The 18,455-nt window shown below is 45.0% G+C and overlaps 1 protein-coding gene across 2 annotated transcripts in view; it reads left to right on the top strand.

The window, feature by feature from the left end:
- Window positions 1–2,125: 2,125 nt before the first annotated feature.
- THOC2 (THO complex 2) overlaps window positions 2,126–18,455 on the top strand; it is a 140,522-nt gene continuing 124,192 nt past the window's right edge. For both annotated transcript variants that reach the window (XR_005774017.1, XM_040406139.1), the window contains exons 1-5: window positions 2,126–2,229; window positions 5,490–5,545; window positions 13,323–13,414; window positions 13,521–13,572; window positions 17,389–17,459. Coding sequence is in view for 1 of the 2 variants with exons in the window: in XM_040406139.1 (XP_040262073.1) it covers window positions 2,165–2,229; window positions 5,490–5,545; window positions 13,323–13,414; window positions 13,521–13,572; window positions 17,389–17,459 (336 nt within the window). In the remaining variant the exon portion in view is untranslated. The remainder of the gene's footprint in view (window positions 2,230–5,489; window positions 5,546–13,322; window positions 13,415–13,520; window positions 13,573–17,388; window positions 17,460–18,455) is intronic.

Below are 18,455 nucleotides of genomic sequence, written 5' to 3'. Positions count from 1 at the left end.
GTGTGACCGTACTACGTAGATCCGCAACCTCCAGGGACAAACCCTGCATGCGGTCAACCAGTGCTTCAATTGACGCCATCCCATAAACACTGAGAAATGGTGGTCACAGTTTGGCGGATTATAATGTCACGGCGGACGTGCACAGTTAAACAGATAACACACCAACCAGGCTCTGGACGAGAGACGGGGGAAGGGTCACCTCCTAATTAATCCCTGACCTCTTTCCCTACAATGCTCAGCCCACAGACCAAATCTTGATGGTAGATTTGCTGTGTCCACCAGCCTATGCTAACAGAACCCTGAACTCCCTGAGATGGTGAAGTGGGGAGAAAGGAGCTGCCAGCTCGCACAGAACCTGGATGGGATAGATGACATAAACAACCAAACAAGAAAATACACTTATCTGCTGAGAGCAGGAACAAACAGCCAACCTTCCTTCCAAGACCACAATGAAGAGTATAATCCGCTCAGAGCACCTTGGCTGGAGACTATTTAAACTAATGACTCCACCCAGTGCACCTGATGCGAGGCGGATCAGCACAGCATCAAAACAAATACTAGACTCGTGCTGCAATCCTGGCTGACCTCCGCACATTGTCAGAGTGGGGCATGACACATAGGTTACTATGATACTGTGCGCATCAGGCTATTGTCCTGCACTCATATAATCATATGCGCACGATGTATGCCGCTCCGGGACATATGGCCCGCTCACGGACCTAGGTCTCAGAGGGCAGACGGTCGTGTGCATGAGCCCTAATTAAAAAGGTTATCCGGGAATTAATATTGATGTATCAATATCAGACTGACAGTGGTCCGAGGCTGGGCGCCCAGCGCCGTGGACTCGTTCAAGGCCATGCGATGTCACCATACATCGGTCACACGGCCTAGTTGCAGCTCAGCCCCATTGAGGTCAATGGGGCTGAGCTGTAATTCCAAACACAGTCGCTATACTATGTACGGCCTTGTGCTTGGTGAATTCAAAAAAGAGAAATCATATCTGTCCTTTATTTCTTTTTATCATCTACTCCTGATTTTGGCTTCCAAAACTTGGCTGTACCTCAAGGCCACCTTCACACGGGTGCAGGTGAGCGCACATAAGGGTGCAGGTGTGCTGCATTTCTGCACCAAAATCCGCAATGTCTAACAGCATTTTTGATTATCTCACCCTTCATTGGTAAAGTGTGAAATTCGCAGCTAACATCGCAGACATGCTGCGGATTTGGAAATCCACATGGCAGGCCAATTTCTGCGCAGAAACAATCCGCAAAGCGTACATGAGATTTGTATAATCTCATACACTTTACTGGTACTGTACAATGCGGTTTTTCTACAAAGGAATCCGGTCGGAAAAGCTACACATATTCTACATGTGCAGGAGGCTTAAGGGTTACATAGAATTATAAATCGTTATAAAATTGCGGATCCGCAAAACACGGGTACCGGCCGTGTGCGTTATGCATTTTGCCAAACCAAACGGCCGATCCATAATAGTACAGTACTATCCCTGTCTGTAGTAATGCACACACAGTCATTTCCGTTTTTCTGCGGCCCCACTGAAGTGAATAGTTCTGCATACGAGCCGCAAAAAAAAAAAAGGAACGGACACGGACAAATAATACGTTAGTGTGCATGCAAAACGTCAGGAGCAAAAAACTAAGTTCCTATAGACCAAGGATGCCCAACCTGCTGTTGTAAAACTACGACTCCCATCATGCCCTGCTGTAGGCCTGTCTTGGCATGCTGGGAGTTGTAGTTTTGCAACAGCTGGAGGGCGGCAGGTTGGGCATCACTGCTATAGACCTTCAGCTAACAGCTGGAACTGTGATTTTTGCAGCAAAAACGCAGGTACAAAAAAATCCCACTAAAAAGGCAAAAGTGCATAAAAATGTAATAGAAATTAAAATAAATAAAAGGTCACAAGAGTAATAAAAAGTAAAATAAATAAAAAATAACACCTAGTTTTATTGAATAAAATGTAAAAAACCAGAAGCAGTGACGGCTCCTGAGACTTGTGATGTGTGAACGAGGACCGAGGCCCGTACTACGAGCGGCCACCAATCAGCAGGCAGGCCTCGCTCCCGGCATGCACCGCTCCTCCCACCTCCCCTTTGACCTCTAGTGATGTGCTAAACATCCGGGCTATCTGTACTATAGAGGGAAGATGGCGGCGGCAGTACTACCTGCTGATTGGATAAAGAATTGGGAAAAATCCGGAAAAAATGACTTGTAAGTCGGAGTTTCGGGGGACTGGGGGTCGGTGCGGGGCGCGAGGGGTTTGCGGGCTTGTAACGGAAGCTGAGATGTGGGCGCGGGAGGGAGAGAGCCGGGCGAGTGTGGGGAGGGCCGGACGGGACGCGGCGGGAGAGGGCCGCTGAGCGCCCGGGTGTGTGCGGGCTTCTGGGGGGCCCGGGGTCTCGCTTTACTGCACTAAGGCCGTGCACGGCACCTCCGCTCCTTTATGGCTGATCGTGTTACAGCCAATCAGGAGGCGGCTTTCATTTCTCCGTGGTGGGGGTTGCAGATTAGAGCAGTGATTTGATTGGTTGCTGCTGGCTGCAGCAGGGTATAGCAGTGTTTCTGCTGACTTCTCCAAAGGCTGGGGCTACCTGAGGATTTTGGCCGTGACCAGGGACACGAATGGGGTCACAGTGCCACTGGCAAAAATCCAACCCTGCTCCGTTTGTCTTTGAGCATTCTGGAGTGGCGGCGACTTGTGCTGTGTCCTCGTTCATTTATACGGCTGCGGTTTTACACAGCGCCTCTTTCTCACGGCCGACATTGCCATGTAGCCCCAGCCGCAAGGGGTTTTCTGAGAGTTGCCATAAAAATAATAATAAAAAACAAGGCACCTGGCAAATTTCCTGCAGTTATATCGGTGCCGCTCCAGTGGTTCCCAGCGGTGTTTCTGTGATGGTGTGCATGTCTACCTTTGTGACCTCTGCAGCCCAGCCCTGGCCTCAGCAGGGTCCAGTGATTTGACTTCTGAGGTCTTTTATCAGAAGGCGCGGATATTTTTTTGCACAGTTGTCTTTTTGTCGCGGTAACAACCACGTTAGGACAACTAATGACGCTATTGGCCATTTTTCTGGATGTGCGGTCTGATCTGCTAGACTTATACGCCGTTCATGTGATGTGTTAATATGGACATGCTATAAATGCCGCCCCTGGAACCCGTACCTTTCTCCGGAACAGCCCCCTGTATGCAGTGGCCCTCTGACCACCCCTGTTCTGGAGATACATGTGAGACCCGCACCTATCAGACATTTATAGAAGGGGTGATGCCCCTCCAGACATATTGGATAGCGTTTTCTTCAGCCTGTCTACAACAATATCTGCATGGAAAATAATCGCCTAAATTAGGGCTTTTTGTTGTGGATCGGAGTATGGAAAATCTGCCGAGAGTGAACGTGGCCAAAAAATCCTCCGAGCTCTGAAACTGAATCCCTCTACGGCTTTGTGCACATGGCCATGTCCGTATTTCAGTACACAAGGAACAGATTAGCATCTAGCCAGCCAGTAGCAGGCCGCTATGGGGACCACCAGGTGATTCTATGGAGGCTAGTTCCCGTTGCGGCCTGCTATTGCCCCCCCCCCCCCCCCCCAATCGTGAGAGATGGTGCGGGCATCCGGAGCGACGTGGGTGCCGGGAAGCGGGGTAAATATTTAACCTGTGTGCGACCCCTTAATGGGTACACTGTTCCACAGAAAACATGCAAAAAATTTAAGTTGAAAAGCACCCAAAAGAAATGTATCATGGTGTGTGTGTGCGAGCGCTTGGACACAGACCAGTCATCAGGCGCTGTCTATGGCAGCTTGTTTTTTTTTAGAATGCTCTTCTCTTAAAGGGGCAGTTTCAGGAGGAAAGCGGACAACACTTGGGGAGTGCCTGCAATGAAGAATCGAGACCATTACTTACATCGCAAATCCAGCGCTGCGGGTGTCCTTTTTCTCCTGGCTGGGCTCTGTTGATCTGGCTTCAGCGGTGATGTCACGTTGACAACGTGGCCGCTGCAGCCAGTCTTTGCCCTTGAGCAGCGGACTGCTGAGGCAAGTGATTGGCTGCAGTGGTCATGTGTCGTCAGTGTGACATCACTGCTGCAGCCAGGACCTGCTTTTTAAAGGGATTCTGTCATGACATTTTAGGCCTATAACCTAAACATATGGCCAGGTCCGTCCAAATAGCATGAATCCGAAACAGTCCTTATTACATCTGCCTGTGGCTCTATTAGCACATAAAACAGGTTTTTATAACCTGTCATTCACCTACCTAAGGTGCCCAAGGGGACGTCGCTTCATACATGGTGCCCGGCTGCTGCCATCTCCGTCTGGTGCCCAGCGCCGCCTTCCCAGTTGAAATCGCCGCCTCCCTCACCTCAGCCCCGCCTCCGCAATCGTCCGGTCCCTCTGCCAGATCCCGCGCGTGCGCACTAGGCATAACCTGGGGGACCGGACGATTGCGGAGGCGGGGCTGAGGTGAGGGAGGCGGCGATTTCAACTGGGAAGGCGGCGCTGGGCACCAGACGGAGATGGCGGCAGCCGGGCACCATGTATGAAGCGACGTCCCCTTGGGAACCTTAGGTAGGTGAATGACAGGTTATAAAAACCTGTTTTATATGCTAATAGAGCCACAGGCAGATGTAATAAGGACTGTATCGGATTCATGCTATTTGGACGGACCTGGCCATATGTTTAGGTTATAGGCCTAAAGTGTCATGACAGAATCCCTTTAAGTCATGATCTATTCTTGCAGGTTCCTCCTGAAACACCGGACAACCCCTTTAATAGCTGTTTCACCAACCGTTGGGAGCTGTCCAGAATTATTTTTTCTTTTTTTTTTCTTGCTAGCAGAAAATAACTTCTAGAACAGCATGGCTTCCTACAACAGTGTGAATGTTAATTATCTAGTCCGGGGAACCCGGTTGTAGGGTTAAATGGATCCCTTTAAAGGGCATCTGTCAACAGATTTGAAACGATCTGACCTGCATCTGCCCTTGGCAGCTGAAGGCACCTGTGTTGGTCCCATGTTCATATGTGCCCGCATTGCTGAGGAAAATGATGTTTTACTATATGCAAATGAGCCTCTAGGAGCACTGGGGGCGTTGCCGTTGCTCCTAGAGGCTCCGAGTTCTCTGCAGCTGTCGCCTCCTGCAGCAGTTGCAGAGAGAGAAGAGCCTCTAGGAGTAACGGCAACGCCCCCATTGCTCCTAGAGGCTCATTTGCATATAGTAAAACATCATTTTCCTCAGCAATGCGGGCACATATGAACATGGGACCAACACAGGTGCCTTAAGCTTCCAAGCGCACATGTAACAGGTCAGCCAGTGTCATAGGTGCAAGTCTGCTGATGGCTGTCCTTTAAAGGGTCTGCTTCCTTGCAGGATCCTTCCATTGATATATTTGATCATTTTCAAAAAGTTTGGTTTTTGAGAGAACTGAACTGACTTTCTGGTCGTTGCTCACCTTCTTACTATACTATGTTTCCACAGCGTACAGTTGTGTCGCAGCCTCAGTGAAAAAGGACAGGAAAATGTGACGTTCAAAGGTAAACATTTTATGTGGCAGCGCAGTGCATTGAACATTCATTGACATGAAACAAGTCCGCCAGCGCTCCATGAGAAGGGCCGATGAGCGCTCATCCTTCACCATGTTACGGGATTTTAGCAGCACACCCCTTTTACCTTTCCTTTGTTTGCTGGCATGGGCCTATTATCAGAAATGAGCGTTTGTATGATGGGGAGCAGAGGGGAAAAGTAAGGGGCTGCCTGTAGCAACCAATAAGATTGTTGCTTTCATGGGCAAGAGATAGAGAATCTGATTGGTTGCTTACATGCTCCTTAAAACTCGCACTAGCTGGGATAAATCTACCCCGTGTCTTTAAAAGGCTCCAACATAGCCGAACAGACGTTCTCTGCTGGGCGTTCCCTATGGTATAACTGCACGTATCATTGGGTGAAAACAAATTTGTTGCTGAGTTATTAAAGGGGTTTTCCAGTTTGCAAAGCCTGTTCCATATACCCTGAACTCTGAGTCGAAGGGGTAGTTTGGTTTCCAGACAACAATTTGGATGTTCCTGCAATAGATCCTGTGATGCTGCTGCAGTTCTCCGAGCCAAGCTCTGTTTACCTGGCTAGCGGTGTGCTGCTGAGGCCAGTGATTGGCTGCAGCAGTCACATCTTGTTGACGTGACGTTACCGCTGCACCCAGGATAAAATTGGCTCGGAGAGCTGGAGTGGCGGTGCAGATGCGCTGGATTGCGCAGGGCAAAGGAGAGCATCGGAGCATGAACTGCTCCGATGCTCGTCAGGGGGGCTGCCTGGGTGAAAATGGGGATATGTCTGGATTTGGCTCTGAACCCGGACAACCCCTTTATGGCCACTATGCTCTTGTGAATTTTCAGTGCAGAAGAAGTTTTTGTTCCCTTCTCCAGATCTGTGCCTCCACACACACTCCTGTCTCTGAGCTCTACCGGCACTTCCTTCCTCCTCTTGGCTTGGTTTTTGCTTTGATATGCATTGTCAATTGTCAGACCTTATATAAACAGGGCTGTGTCTTTTCAAATCATGTCCAATCCACAGTTATACCACAGGTGGACTCCACTCAAGGTGTAGAAACATCTCCCGAGATAACGAGAAATGGGAGGTCCTCGGAGCTAAATGTCAATTGTCATACCAAAGGGTCTGAATACTTATGTCTAAGGATGAGCAAATCGACTTCGGATGAAAGTTGATTCACATGTTTCGGTAAAAGGTTTTCTACAGTAGAAATTAATTTCTGAAGTTTTTACTCAAGATGAGGGTCATTTGGCACAAAGTGAGAGTAAAAAGTACCATACACAGCGAAATAAACAGTTAATCCTTTGTCACAGAACGGCTCAATATTTTTAATAAACACCAATTGAAAAATGTTTTAGCCCAAAATAAGTCAAATGCAATCATACATTTATTTATTTTTTTGCCTCTGACGGTGTACACAGCTTTTAAAGGGTTCAACTCAAGATTAAAAATCTTCACAAATCTACAGTCTAGAGCTTAAAAAGGGGTTTCTGAGTTATTTAAAATGACTGGTTGCTACCATTTGCAAAGTTGCAAATGGGGGTGAAGGGCAGGGCCTCACTGCACTGCTCTACAGTAGATGGTAATGAAGCGACCCTGCCTACAAAATGCCACCATGGCTGAGTAGCCTGACAGGAACTCTCTGCAAGTGCAGGCAACCAGTCCTGTTCACATTCTAGGACAGGTTGTTGGTCACCATTTAAAATTATTTCTGGAGAACCTCTAAGTGTCTAAACGGTGGCTGTCTAACTGCTGGGCCCCCACTGATCATGAGAACGGGGATCCTGTATTAATGAAGCAGCGGTCAAGCATGTGCGCTGCTGCTCTGTTTACCTCTGTGGGACTGATTGAAGTAGTTGCGGACTGCACTTTGATCCTCTTTGACAGTCCCACAGTGATGAATGGTGGCGGCCCCGCCTCTACATCTATACAGGGTGGCTCAGGAAACCCATTTTTGGCCCACACCCACTCGTGGCCATAAGCGCATCAGCAGCATCATATTAACGAAGTGAAATCCACTTGGGAGAACCGCAGCCTACGTTGACAGGCTGCGGTTTTCAAATCTGCATCCAAGTCAGTGTTGCGCTGCAGTTTCTTTGCCGCTACTACAACGCTGCGGATTTGAAGCATGAAAATCCACAGCTATTTGGTCATGTGCGAACCAAGCCTAAATGTCATGGCTGGTAAATGATGCAATCCATCTGATGCAATTTGTACAGACACTTGAAAAATGGAAATTTTTTAACGGCCATCATGCCTCGTTTTTAAGAACAATGGTAGTCTATGGGGTCATTCACACTGCTGTTTTTTGATGGCGTAAAAATATAAACGTGTTCTGTCATGCCCGTTTTCACTGACCAACAGCCCCAATAAAACTGAGGAGGGAAAGCCTTTGTCTTAGGGCTCATGCACACGGCCATTGCCCCGCCGTAGCCGTATTGCATTCACTTGAATGGGTCCGCAAACCCGGAGTTGCACTACGGAGTGCTTCCGTGGTGTTTTTGGCTGTGCCTCCACACCGCAAAAAAGTAGTGCATGCACTATTTTTTTGCTGTGCGGACTGTCGGATGCGGATCGTGGACCCCATTCAAGTGATTTGCGGTCTGCAGCACGGGCCCTGCCAGCACACAGTCGTGTGCATGAGCCCTTAATAGGTAAACTATCCAGATGCTCTGCTGATATGTCACACGTACATCTGAGAAGACCCATGACTTCTGTTATTTTGGACCACTGCTAATTTCTTACACAAAAGACATAGTATGTGTTCCATATAGACCAGGGATCAGCAGCCTCCGTCACTCCAGCTGTGGTGAAACTACAGCTCCCAGCATGCTCCATTCGCTTTGATGAGAGTACTGAGAACAACCAAGCAGGAATGCATGCTAGGAGTTGTAGTTTTACCACAGCTGGAGTGCCTGAGGTTGCTGGCCCCTGATATATTTATATTTTTGTGCCATCAAGCTGCCCCTCCTAGCCGTGTCCCCAACGCCAGTACTTAACTTTCCTGTAGGGGTGCTGCTGCACTGTCGTCCTGATGTCACACAGCGTCTGGTCATAGTGCGCGCTTACGTACACTATGACCTGACGATGTCAGGCTACAGTGCTGTACGGGCCGGCGAGTGACCACGGAGCAGTGAGTAAAAGCAAGCGCTTCACTCCCGCGCCGTAGTCACATGACACAAACGAATCCTTTTTGTCATCACATGGTCCATCATTTATGTGACAAAAAGTCGTACAGTGAGGAACAGAAGTATTTGAACAACCTGCAATTTTGGAAGTTCTCCCACTTACAAATCATGGAGGGTTTGAATTGTGCATTCCCACTCTGAGAGACGGAATAAAAAAAATAAAAAATTCAGGAAATCGCATTGTATAATTTTTTTAAAGAATTTATTTGTCTTGCACTGCTGAACATAAGTATTTGAACATCTGAGAAACAGCAAGAATTCTGGCTCTCAAAGACCTGTTACTGTGTCTTTAAAAAGTCCACCTCTACTCCACTCATTAATCTAACTTGGTAGCACCTGTCTGAACTTTTTAAAAACACCTGTCCACCCCACAGTCAGTCAGACGCCAACTACTACCATGGGCAAGACCAAAGAGCTGCAGAAATACACCAGAGACAAAATTGTGGACCTCCACAAGGCTGGAAAGGGCTACAGGGTAATTGCCAAGCAGCTTGGTGAAAATAGATCAACTGTTAGAGGAATTGTTAGAAAATGGAAGAGGCTAAAGACGACTGTCAGTCTCCCTCGGACTGAGGCTCCATGCAAGATCTCACCTTGTGGGGTATCACTGATCATAAGAAAGGTGAGGAATCGGCCCAGAACTACAAGGGAGGAGCTGGTCCACAGTTTCAAAGGTTACTGTCGGTAGAACACTACGCCGTCATGGTTTCAAATCATGCTTTCCACGGAAGGTTCCTCTGCTCAAGTCATCACATGTCCAGGCCCGTCTGAAGTTTGCCAGTGACCATCTGGATGATCCAGAGGAGGCATGGGAGAAAGTCATTTGGTCAGATGAGACCAAAGTATAACTTTTTGGTCTAAACTTCACTCGTTGTGTTTGGAGGAAAAAAAAAAGGATGAGTTGCATCCCAAGAACACCATCCCTACTGTGAAGCATGGGGGTGGTAACATCATGCTTTGGGGGTGCTTTTCTGCGAAGGGGACAAGACGACTGCACTGTATTAAGGAGAGGATGAATGGGGCCATTTATTGTGTGATTTTGAGTAACAACCTCCTTCCCTTTAGAGCATTGAAGATGTGTCGTGGCTGGGTCTTCCAACATGACAACGATCCGAAGCACACAGCCAGGATAACCAAGGAGTGGCTCCGTAAGAAGCATATCAAGGTTCTGGAGTGGCCTAGCTAGTCTCCAGACCTAAATCCAGTAGAACATCTTTGGAGGGAGCTGAAACTCTGTGTTGCTCAGCTACAGCCCCGAAACCTGACAGATCTAGAGGAGATCTGTGTGGAGGAGTCGGCCAAAATCCCTGCTGCAGTGTGTGCAAACCTGGTCAAGAACTACAGGAAACGTTTGACCTCTGTAATTGCAAACAAAGGCTTCTGTACCAAATATTTAACACTGATTTTCTCAGGTGTTCAAATACTTATGTTCAGCAGTGCAAGACAAAAAAATTCTTTAAAAATCATACAATGTGATTTCCAGAATTTATTTTTATTATTATTATTATTATTATTATTATTATTTTTTTTTTTTTATTGTCTGAGTGGGAGTGCACCTAAAATGTGAATTTCAGACACCTCCATGATTTCTAAGTGTGTTCAAATACTTCTGTTCCTCACTGTATGTACCCCAAAATGGTAGCAATAAAAACATCACCTCGTTCTGCAAAATGCAAGCCCTCACACAAGACTATAGCCAGAAAAATGAAAAAATTATGGCTCTAAAAAAACGGCAACACAAAAACATTATTATTATTTTTCTAAAAATGTTTTTATTGTGTAAAATGTAAAAAACAAAACAAAAACTAGACCTATTTGGTATCGTTGCATCCATAATGACTGGATCTATAAAAATTTCACATGATCTACCTCATCAAGTGAACGGTGTAAAAAAAGACACCAAGCAGCTTTTTTTTTTTTTGTGACTTCACTTCCAAAAAATGAGATAAAAAGCAACCAGAAAGCCAAATGTATCCCAAAATGGTGCCAATAAAAACTATAGCTTGTCTCGCACAAAATAAGCTTTCGCGCAGCTCAGTCAGCAAAAAATAAAAGTTATTGCTCTTAAAAACCATGACAGAAAATTCCATGTTAGAAAATCCAGATGCCGCTCCTTCCCTTCTGATCCCCAAATAACAGTTTACAACCACAATTGGGGTGTTACTGTATTCAGGAGAAAGCGGGTAGAAAATTGTGTGTGTGGGGGGTAATTCTCGTTCTCTTTTGTGAAAAAAAGTTTGGCCCTAAAGCACCATTTTCTTGTAAAAAAAAAAATATATGCAATTTTTCATTTTCACACAAGTATTAAAAATTCTATGAAAAGCTGAGTGAAATGCTCGCTACACCCCTTAAAAATTCCTTGGGTGGTGTAGTTTACAAAATGTGGTCTCTTTTTTGGGGGGTTTTCACTGTGGGGTTACCTCCGGGTCTCTTCAAATGCAATATGGTGCTCAAAGACCATTTCGGCAAAATCTGACCTCCAAAAACCATATGACGCCCCTTGCCTTGTGTGCGCAAACAGCGGTATATGACCACATATGGGGTGTTTCTGCAAACTGCATAATCAAGGTAATAAATATTGAGGTTTGTTTTGTTGTTAAACCTTGATGTGTTCCAGGAAAAAATGTATTAATATGGAAAATCTGCAAACAAAAGTAACATTTTGAAATTTCACATCTATTTTGCTTTAATTCCTGTGGAATACCTAAAGGGTTAACTACATTTCTAAACCAGTTTTGAATAGTTTGAGCGGTGTCATTTGTAAAATGGGGTCATTTATGGGTTGGTTCTATTATGTAAGCCCCACAAAGTGACCTCCGAACTTAACTGGTCCTTTTAAAAAAGTTGACTTTGGAAATTTTTCTTAAAAACTTAAAAAATTGCTTCTAAAATTCTAAACCAGTCCTAAAAAAATAAAATGACATTACTAAAATGATGCCAACATAAAGTAGACATATGGGGAATGTTAATGAATATTTTATGAGGCATTACTAACTCTTAAAAGCAGAGAGATTCAAATTTAGAAAACAGTGAATTTTTTCAAATTTTCGTTAACTTTTGGATTTTTTTTTTATAAATGTAAAACATATTGACTTGTTAATACATTAAGTACAATGTGTCACGAGAAAACAGTCTCTGAATGGCTTGGATAAGTAAAAGCGTTCCAAAGTTATTACCACGTAAATTGACAAGTCAGATTTTCTAAATTCGGCCTGGTCTGGAAGTGGTGAAATGGGGTATTCCAGTTACGTTTATCAATTAACTATTAGATTGCTGAGGGTGCTACCTCTGGGATCGCCAGAGGTCATGAGAACAGACACTTGCACTGCCCCTCCCTTTAATTTCTGTAGGAGTTCTGGAGATAGCAGAGTATAGCCCTCTGCCATCTCCGGACCGCCAAAAGAAATCAAAGGAGTGGTCACGCACATGCCCAACCGGTCACTCCGTTCATCTCGGGAGGAGGGTGTGGGGGTCCAGCATTAGCACCCCTACTGATCTAAGAGTTATTTCCTATTGTGTGGATAGGGAATAACTTAAAGGAGTTATCTGGTAATTTAATATTGATGATCTATCCTCAGGATGAGTCATGGATAAGAGATTGGCGGGTTCCCAGGTTTTGGGTCAGCTGTTAGAAGAGCGCTGCTGCCTTTTCCTAGGCCATGTGACGTTGCATGGCCTAGTTGCAGGTCAGGCCCATTGATGTGAATCTGCAGTACCAAGCTTTGCCACTATACGGTGTACACCGCTGTGCTTGGTAAAATGCCGCGAGCTGGCTGCGCTCACAAGAAACTGCTGATCGGTGGGGGTGCAGGGACTTGCTCTCCTGCCGATGTGATAATGATGACCTATCCTGAGGATTGGTCATTGTTATCAATTCCTTGATAGCCTCTTAACAGGAATACCCCTTTAAGTCAGTCACAAGGGAGTAACTTCCTGAATTATTAGGGGGTATAGAGTCATTCACTAGTGTACTCGGACCGCTATCTGCTTCCATCATGGAGTGTAGGTCAGAAATACACTTGGTCAATGTTTGAATGGGAGCAATACACCTTTTAATAATTTAAGTCATGTTCACACACAGATTTTTTTTTTTTACCAGTTTGTAATACACAATCTCATGAAAGGTCCTCTTTAATGCTTTCTAAATGCTGTTAGGAACAGCTCAGGCAGGATGGCCGCCCCCATAGAAGAAATCTGCAATCAGAAAATAAAAACGGATTAGAAAAAAAAGGTGTCGCTATCTGGCTTTATCTTGCAGAAAATTTTTTGGTGAACATTTCCTTTAAAAATCACAGTGTGTCTTTTTGGTGGTGGTGGTGGTGGTGGTGGTGATGATGGGGGGCGGGGCTGTGCAGATAACCACCAGCACAATAGTAGGGTCATGTAAGTACTACCTACCTCCCATCTCATCATAGATATTTGCGACTGGCTTTGATACCTGTTGCTAGACAGAACGTCCGCCACCCCTGCACTGATGAGCCTGGTCTTTTAATCCCGGTTGTGAGATGATTAGGAGTTCTCATGTTTGCTTGGTGTGTATTCTGTCATCTATATCTTGAATGTCTTTTCTGTCTACTAGATATGGAGCAGGCTCTTTATGAGCTTGCCTGTCATGTAATTAAAGGAAATCTGAAGCAGGATCAAGCTGCTGGAGTGCTGACCGAGATCATAGTGAGTACTTGTATGGATTGTACGTCCGATGGGACAGACTCGGCAAAGCCTTATCTCATTTGTACATGCGTATTTCCACATACGACTTTTCTTTCTTTGTGACCAGGATTTCAGGGATGACATGCCTTCTATCCTAGCAGATGTCTTCTGTGTTCTGGGTAAGTTCTGTCACATTAAAAATAATGACAAATATTTTAAGAATGAATATAAATTTGTATTAACTTTATTACAAAGCGATAACTGTCGTAGAAATATATGGTGTGGTCTCCAAGTGAGAGAAGAGGGAGATTCTTCATCCTGATATTCTTTTTCCTTTGACCAACTTTACTCTACTAAAACATAGCTTTTAGTCATTAATTACTTTAATTACATCTTTATTAAAGGTTTTACAACTTTTTTTATAAGTAAAGATCAACACAGGGTAAGGTTAAAAGGGTTGTGCAAGAATTGAGAGAGTTTAGAAAATGCCTCTCCCCTTCCCTCCTTTTGGCCATGCCTGTAAAAGCACACATCCGGTTTGACATCACCGCAGCCAATCACTGGAGGGAGACAGGATCCCCTTGCGTCATGTGACTATTTGTCATGGTGTAAGGGAAGCCGGTCACCGCCATGCCTAGTGATTGGCTGCGGTGATGTGAGGAGCATCACAGACCTGGAGGAGAAGCAGCGGGGTGCCACCTCTGGGAAGCAGGTAAGTAAGCTTCCCTTAACAGGGTTTGCACGCACCCCCCCCCATTCTTACACAACCCCTTTAAGTGATAAGAGATGAGCACCATTCTGTCAGTTGAGGTGTAACGGTCATTATGGCCAACTAAAGTAGTATATGAGAAAAGAAAAACGGGGCACTAAATCGACAGATGTAACAGACGGGAGGTGGAGGAAAGATAAACTAGGGGTCTCCTGTCCAATCACAGGCACCATGAGTGGTGCTTGGTCATCTATAATTTTCTCTTCACCTTGTTCAGTCTTGTGGCCTGGCACATGAACAGATAGTGAAGCAGGAATGAGACAACAAGCGTTAAAATGGGTCCAGAGCCCGGTGCTCTAGCCAGTACCCTGCCCATTTTGCAAAATAATAAAAATTGACTGGTTCTGGATAGACAGTGGAGAGGAAAGAGGTCTCACATGGAGCGGCAGGTTCAAGGTAAGCGCGTATCCACACGTATAGGTTGATTGTTAAATAGAGCGCAGTGGTCTGCTGGAAGAAGTAGCAGGAGTATTCCATCCTAGGTGTCCAAATTTATAAGAGTGGGTCATGGCGGTCTGCTAGAACAGGGGTTAATCTTTGGTTAACCACATAAGTGTAGCCTACGTTTCACTTCAGAGTAGTCTGGAGAGGGTTTCTTAAAGGCTGCAGCAATCGTTTGGTGTTTACTACATATCACATAGTCCCTTTCACTTCTTCATAAATGATTAGAGAGTGTGGTGAGATCCACGCTTCCTCTGTCCCCTGCCGCTCTCTACTTCCTGGTCTCTCTAGACCAGGGCTGCACAACCTTTTTTGGGTCTGAGGGCTGCATTGTCACATCGCTTTATTTCAAGGTGCCGCAAATAAATAAAAAACATTTGTTGATTGACGCCCATTTGCATCAGCCTATTACACAGGCACATGTAAAGTGACTGGGGAGGAATGATCGCTATCACAGTCATTCCTGATTACACAGAGAGATGTGCGGCACGGTTATACCGGCCAGTTTTCATGAATGAGAGTCCCTAAGAACACTTGTTCCCAGTAATGACCTGAATATCTCAGTGTATTAGGGGCTTAGGGATTTCCTAGTAAAAATTAATTTTTAGCTTGTTCCTGCAGCATGGCCCCTAAAGCCGAAGAGTTATACTTACCTGCTCCCCGCACTGTTTTTACTTGGCAGTGTTTTTTTTTTTTTTTTTGTATTTTTATTTTTTTTTACAAACTGTAGCTCCTTATTCTTTAAAAATGCAAACTGACACCAAAATGAATTATTATAATTAGTTCCCTATTTTATGTCAGTCGTTTTGTTATATATGTATAGTTTCATGTGAATGGGGCGATAATGGCTACAGTTTTGGTTGGTGTGGGTGTTTTTTCTTATGTATTTTTTAATCTTTTTTAACTTAATTTTTAATATATTTCTTCTACAAATAATATTCCCCCAAGAGGTCAGAAGACTTTTTGTTCATTTTGAACTTTTTTTTCCTTTTTTCTTTTATTATTTTATTAATATTTTATTGTGCTATTTTTTTTATAATTGGTTTATTACTTATTTAAATATATTTTTGCCATATAATATGTCCCCTAAGAGGTCATTAAAAGACTGTTGGGGGAACAAAACATGCTACTATTTTGCACTTTTTTTTTATATATATGTTTGCCAAAAAATGGGTCTCCCAAGGGGTCATAAAAAGACTGTTAGGGGACAGTGAACACTTTTTCTTTTCTTGGTATTTAATAATTGTATTTTTTGTTTTCTAATTTTAAATTTTTTAGCCAAATCATATTTTATTTATTTTTCTTTTTATTTTGTGTATTTTTTTTTTTTCCAGTTTTATTTATTTATTTTTAATATTTTTTTTTTCAACATAATTTGTCCCCAAGAGGTCACTGAAAGACTTTTGCGGACACAGACTTTATTTTTGTATTATTTCCACTGTAACTGGGGCAACCAAAGGAACCCCAGTTGCAGGGGAAACCAGCCTGCTGTGGGGGCATTGTACACAGTTCTGCACTCCTCTGTCCCCAAGCCGGGTCCACCCTGCATAGCACTCGCCTATCTGAGGAGAAGGCAGAAGCGCTGATACACTGCTTCTGCCTTCTCCTCGGCTCCCCTGCTGTCACTGACGGCTGGGGACCCATCCTGCTCCTGTTACAGTGCGGGAGCAGAAGCTGTAATGCTCCACCGTGCGGTGCTGCGGGCAGAAACACCGCTGGTCGCACGATCAGCTGTGTTTCTGTCCAGGAGGATGGGGGCCACAAACCTTGGCTCTGGGGGCCGTGGGTTGTGCACCCGTGCTCTAGACAAAGGAAATGTGACTGCTCATTCATTAGCTGGCTGCGGTCATGACCCGTCTCATCCATTGGAGGTGGGGGACCAGTAAGTGAGTGGCTTATTTTCTTACTGTATACCATGCTGAGCTAGTGGACTACAGTCATAGTAACATAGTATATAAGGCCGAAAAAAGACATTTTTCCATCCAGTTCGGCCTGTCATCCTGCAAGTTGATCCAGAGGAAGGCAAAAAACCCTGTGAGGTAGAAGCCAATTTTCCCCACTTAAGGGGGAAAAGATTCCTTCCCGACTCCAATTAGGCAATCAGACTAACTCCCTGGATCAACGACCCCTCTCTAGTAGCTATAGCCTGTAATATTATTACACTCCAGAAATACATCCAGGCCCCTCTTGAATTCCTTTATTGTACTCACCATCACCACCTCCTCAGGCAGAGAGTTCCATAGTCTCACTGCTCTTACCGTAAAGAATCCTCTTCTATGTTTGTGTACAAACCTTCTTTCCTCCAGACACAGAGGATGTCCCCTCGTCACAGTCACAGTCCTGGGGATAAATAGATGATGGGATAGATCTCTGTACTGACCCCTGATATATTTATACATAGTAATTAGATCTCCCCTCAGTCTGCTTTGGACTACAGTTTGTTGAGTGACAGCTGTAGTCCAAAGAAGTGAATTTACTTGTATGCAGTCTTATGCTCTGCCGATGACTTTCAAGTGACAATCAAAAGTGCATTTTCAATGTTAAGGGGCATCTGTCAGCAGCTTTTTACCTATGAAACTGGCCTACCTGTTGCAGCTGCTCTTTCTCCACTTTGAAAACGTCACCCCACCTGGCCCTGACTTCTAAAGTGCAGAGGGCGCGGAACCTCTAGGTGGAACTCCCTACTGTGTACTCCTGCACACTAGGATGGGGAATCGGTGTGTATATGTCATGCAAGACTCGTTTAAAGGGATATTCTATGTATGTTTTTGTCCTTTTTTGACAGACATTGAAACAAGCTGTTTGGAGGAGAAATGGAAGAGAGATCATTTTACCCAGTTGGTCTCATCGTGTTTGGTAAGATAGTTTTACATTTATACTGGAGTATTTCATGTGTATGTTGAGAAGGGGATGTAACTCAGGGGTTAACATGCTTTACACGGATTAATGATTAGATTTACTTTTATATATTGGATAGCAGATGTTTATAGCGTTTAGTGGATTAAATGGGCATTCTGGTTATGACAAGTACAGTGCTCTGCTCTCTCTGGGGGGGCTGCACGCATTTCCAACCAGCCTGTCTGTATATTTCAGGGAAGCTCCACAGGATACAGCGCCCCCGTTCTCATGATCGGTGGGGTCCCAGCAGTAGGACACTCACCCTTTCCTGTACTTGTTATAACCAGAATACCCCTTTTTAATTTGTTCCTTTCTAATGACACAAGTCCATAGGAATCTATGGTAACAATCCTCATCTGCAATATCGCCAAGCATCTGCATCTAAATCTTGCGTGGTGAAGACATCAGTGGCGCATACGCAGTTCGGTCTTTGGTGCTGTTGTCCGCAGTATGTACTGTAATGTGGTGGTGCAGGCTGATTACCAGTAGGTGCCTGAGTGAGAATTCGATTCAGAGGTTCGGTGATATTGTAGGCAGAGGGAAAGGGGATTAATGGTGGCACAGGCAGAGGGGACGAATGTGGCAGCGCAAGGGTTAGGAACTGGGACCGAGAGGAGGCGACCACCAACCGGCCAGGAAACAACAGAACACTCCTGCACTCGCTGTTTCAGTATCTCCCACTGAAGTGCATGAGCACTAAGGAAACGGCGTAGCACAGCAAACTATGCTGTTACCCTAACTCGGAGCATGGCTTGCTGTGCAACGCTGTTTCCGTAGCTCTCATGCACCGCAATGGTATCGACTGAAACAGCGAGCACCAGCCAGCTGGTGGTTGGGACTGTGCTTCATCTCGTCTTCATAAACGGCGACATGAGACAACCCCATTAATTTACTCAGAATTTTATTTTGCAGTGTGCATTTTAAAAAAATCTAATTTACTTTGCTGCTGCCGCA

The sequence above is a fragment of the Bufo bufo genome, chromosome 8 (genome assembly GCF_905171765.1).
Source record: "Bufo bufo chromosome 8, aBufBuf1.1, whole genome shotgun sequence".
In the NCBI taxonomy this organism is placed as follows: Eukaryota; Metazoa; Chordata; class Amphibia; order Anura; family Bufonidae; genus Bufo; species Bufo bufo.
Note: the sequence above shows the minus strand (reverse complement) of the source record. Positions and strands in the feature narration are given on the sequence as shown.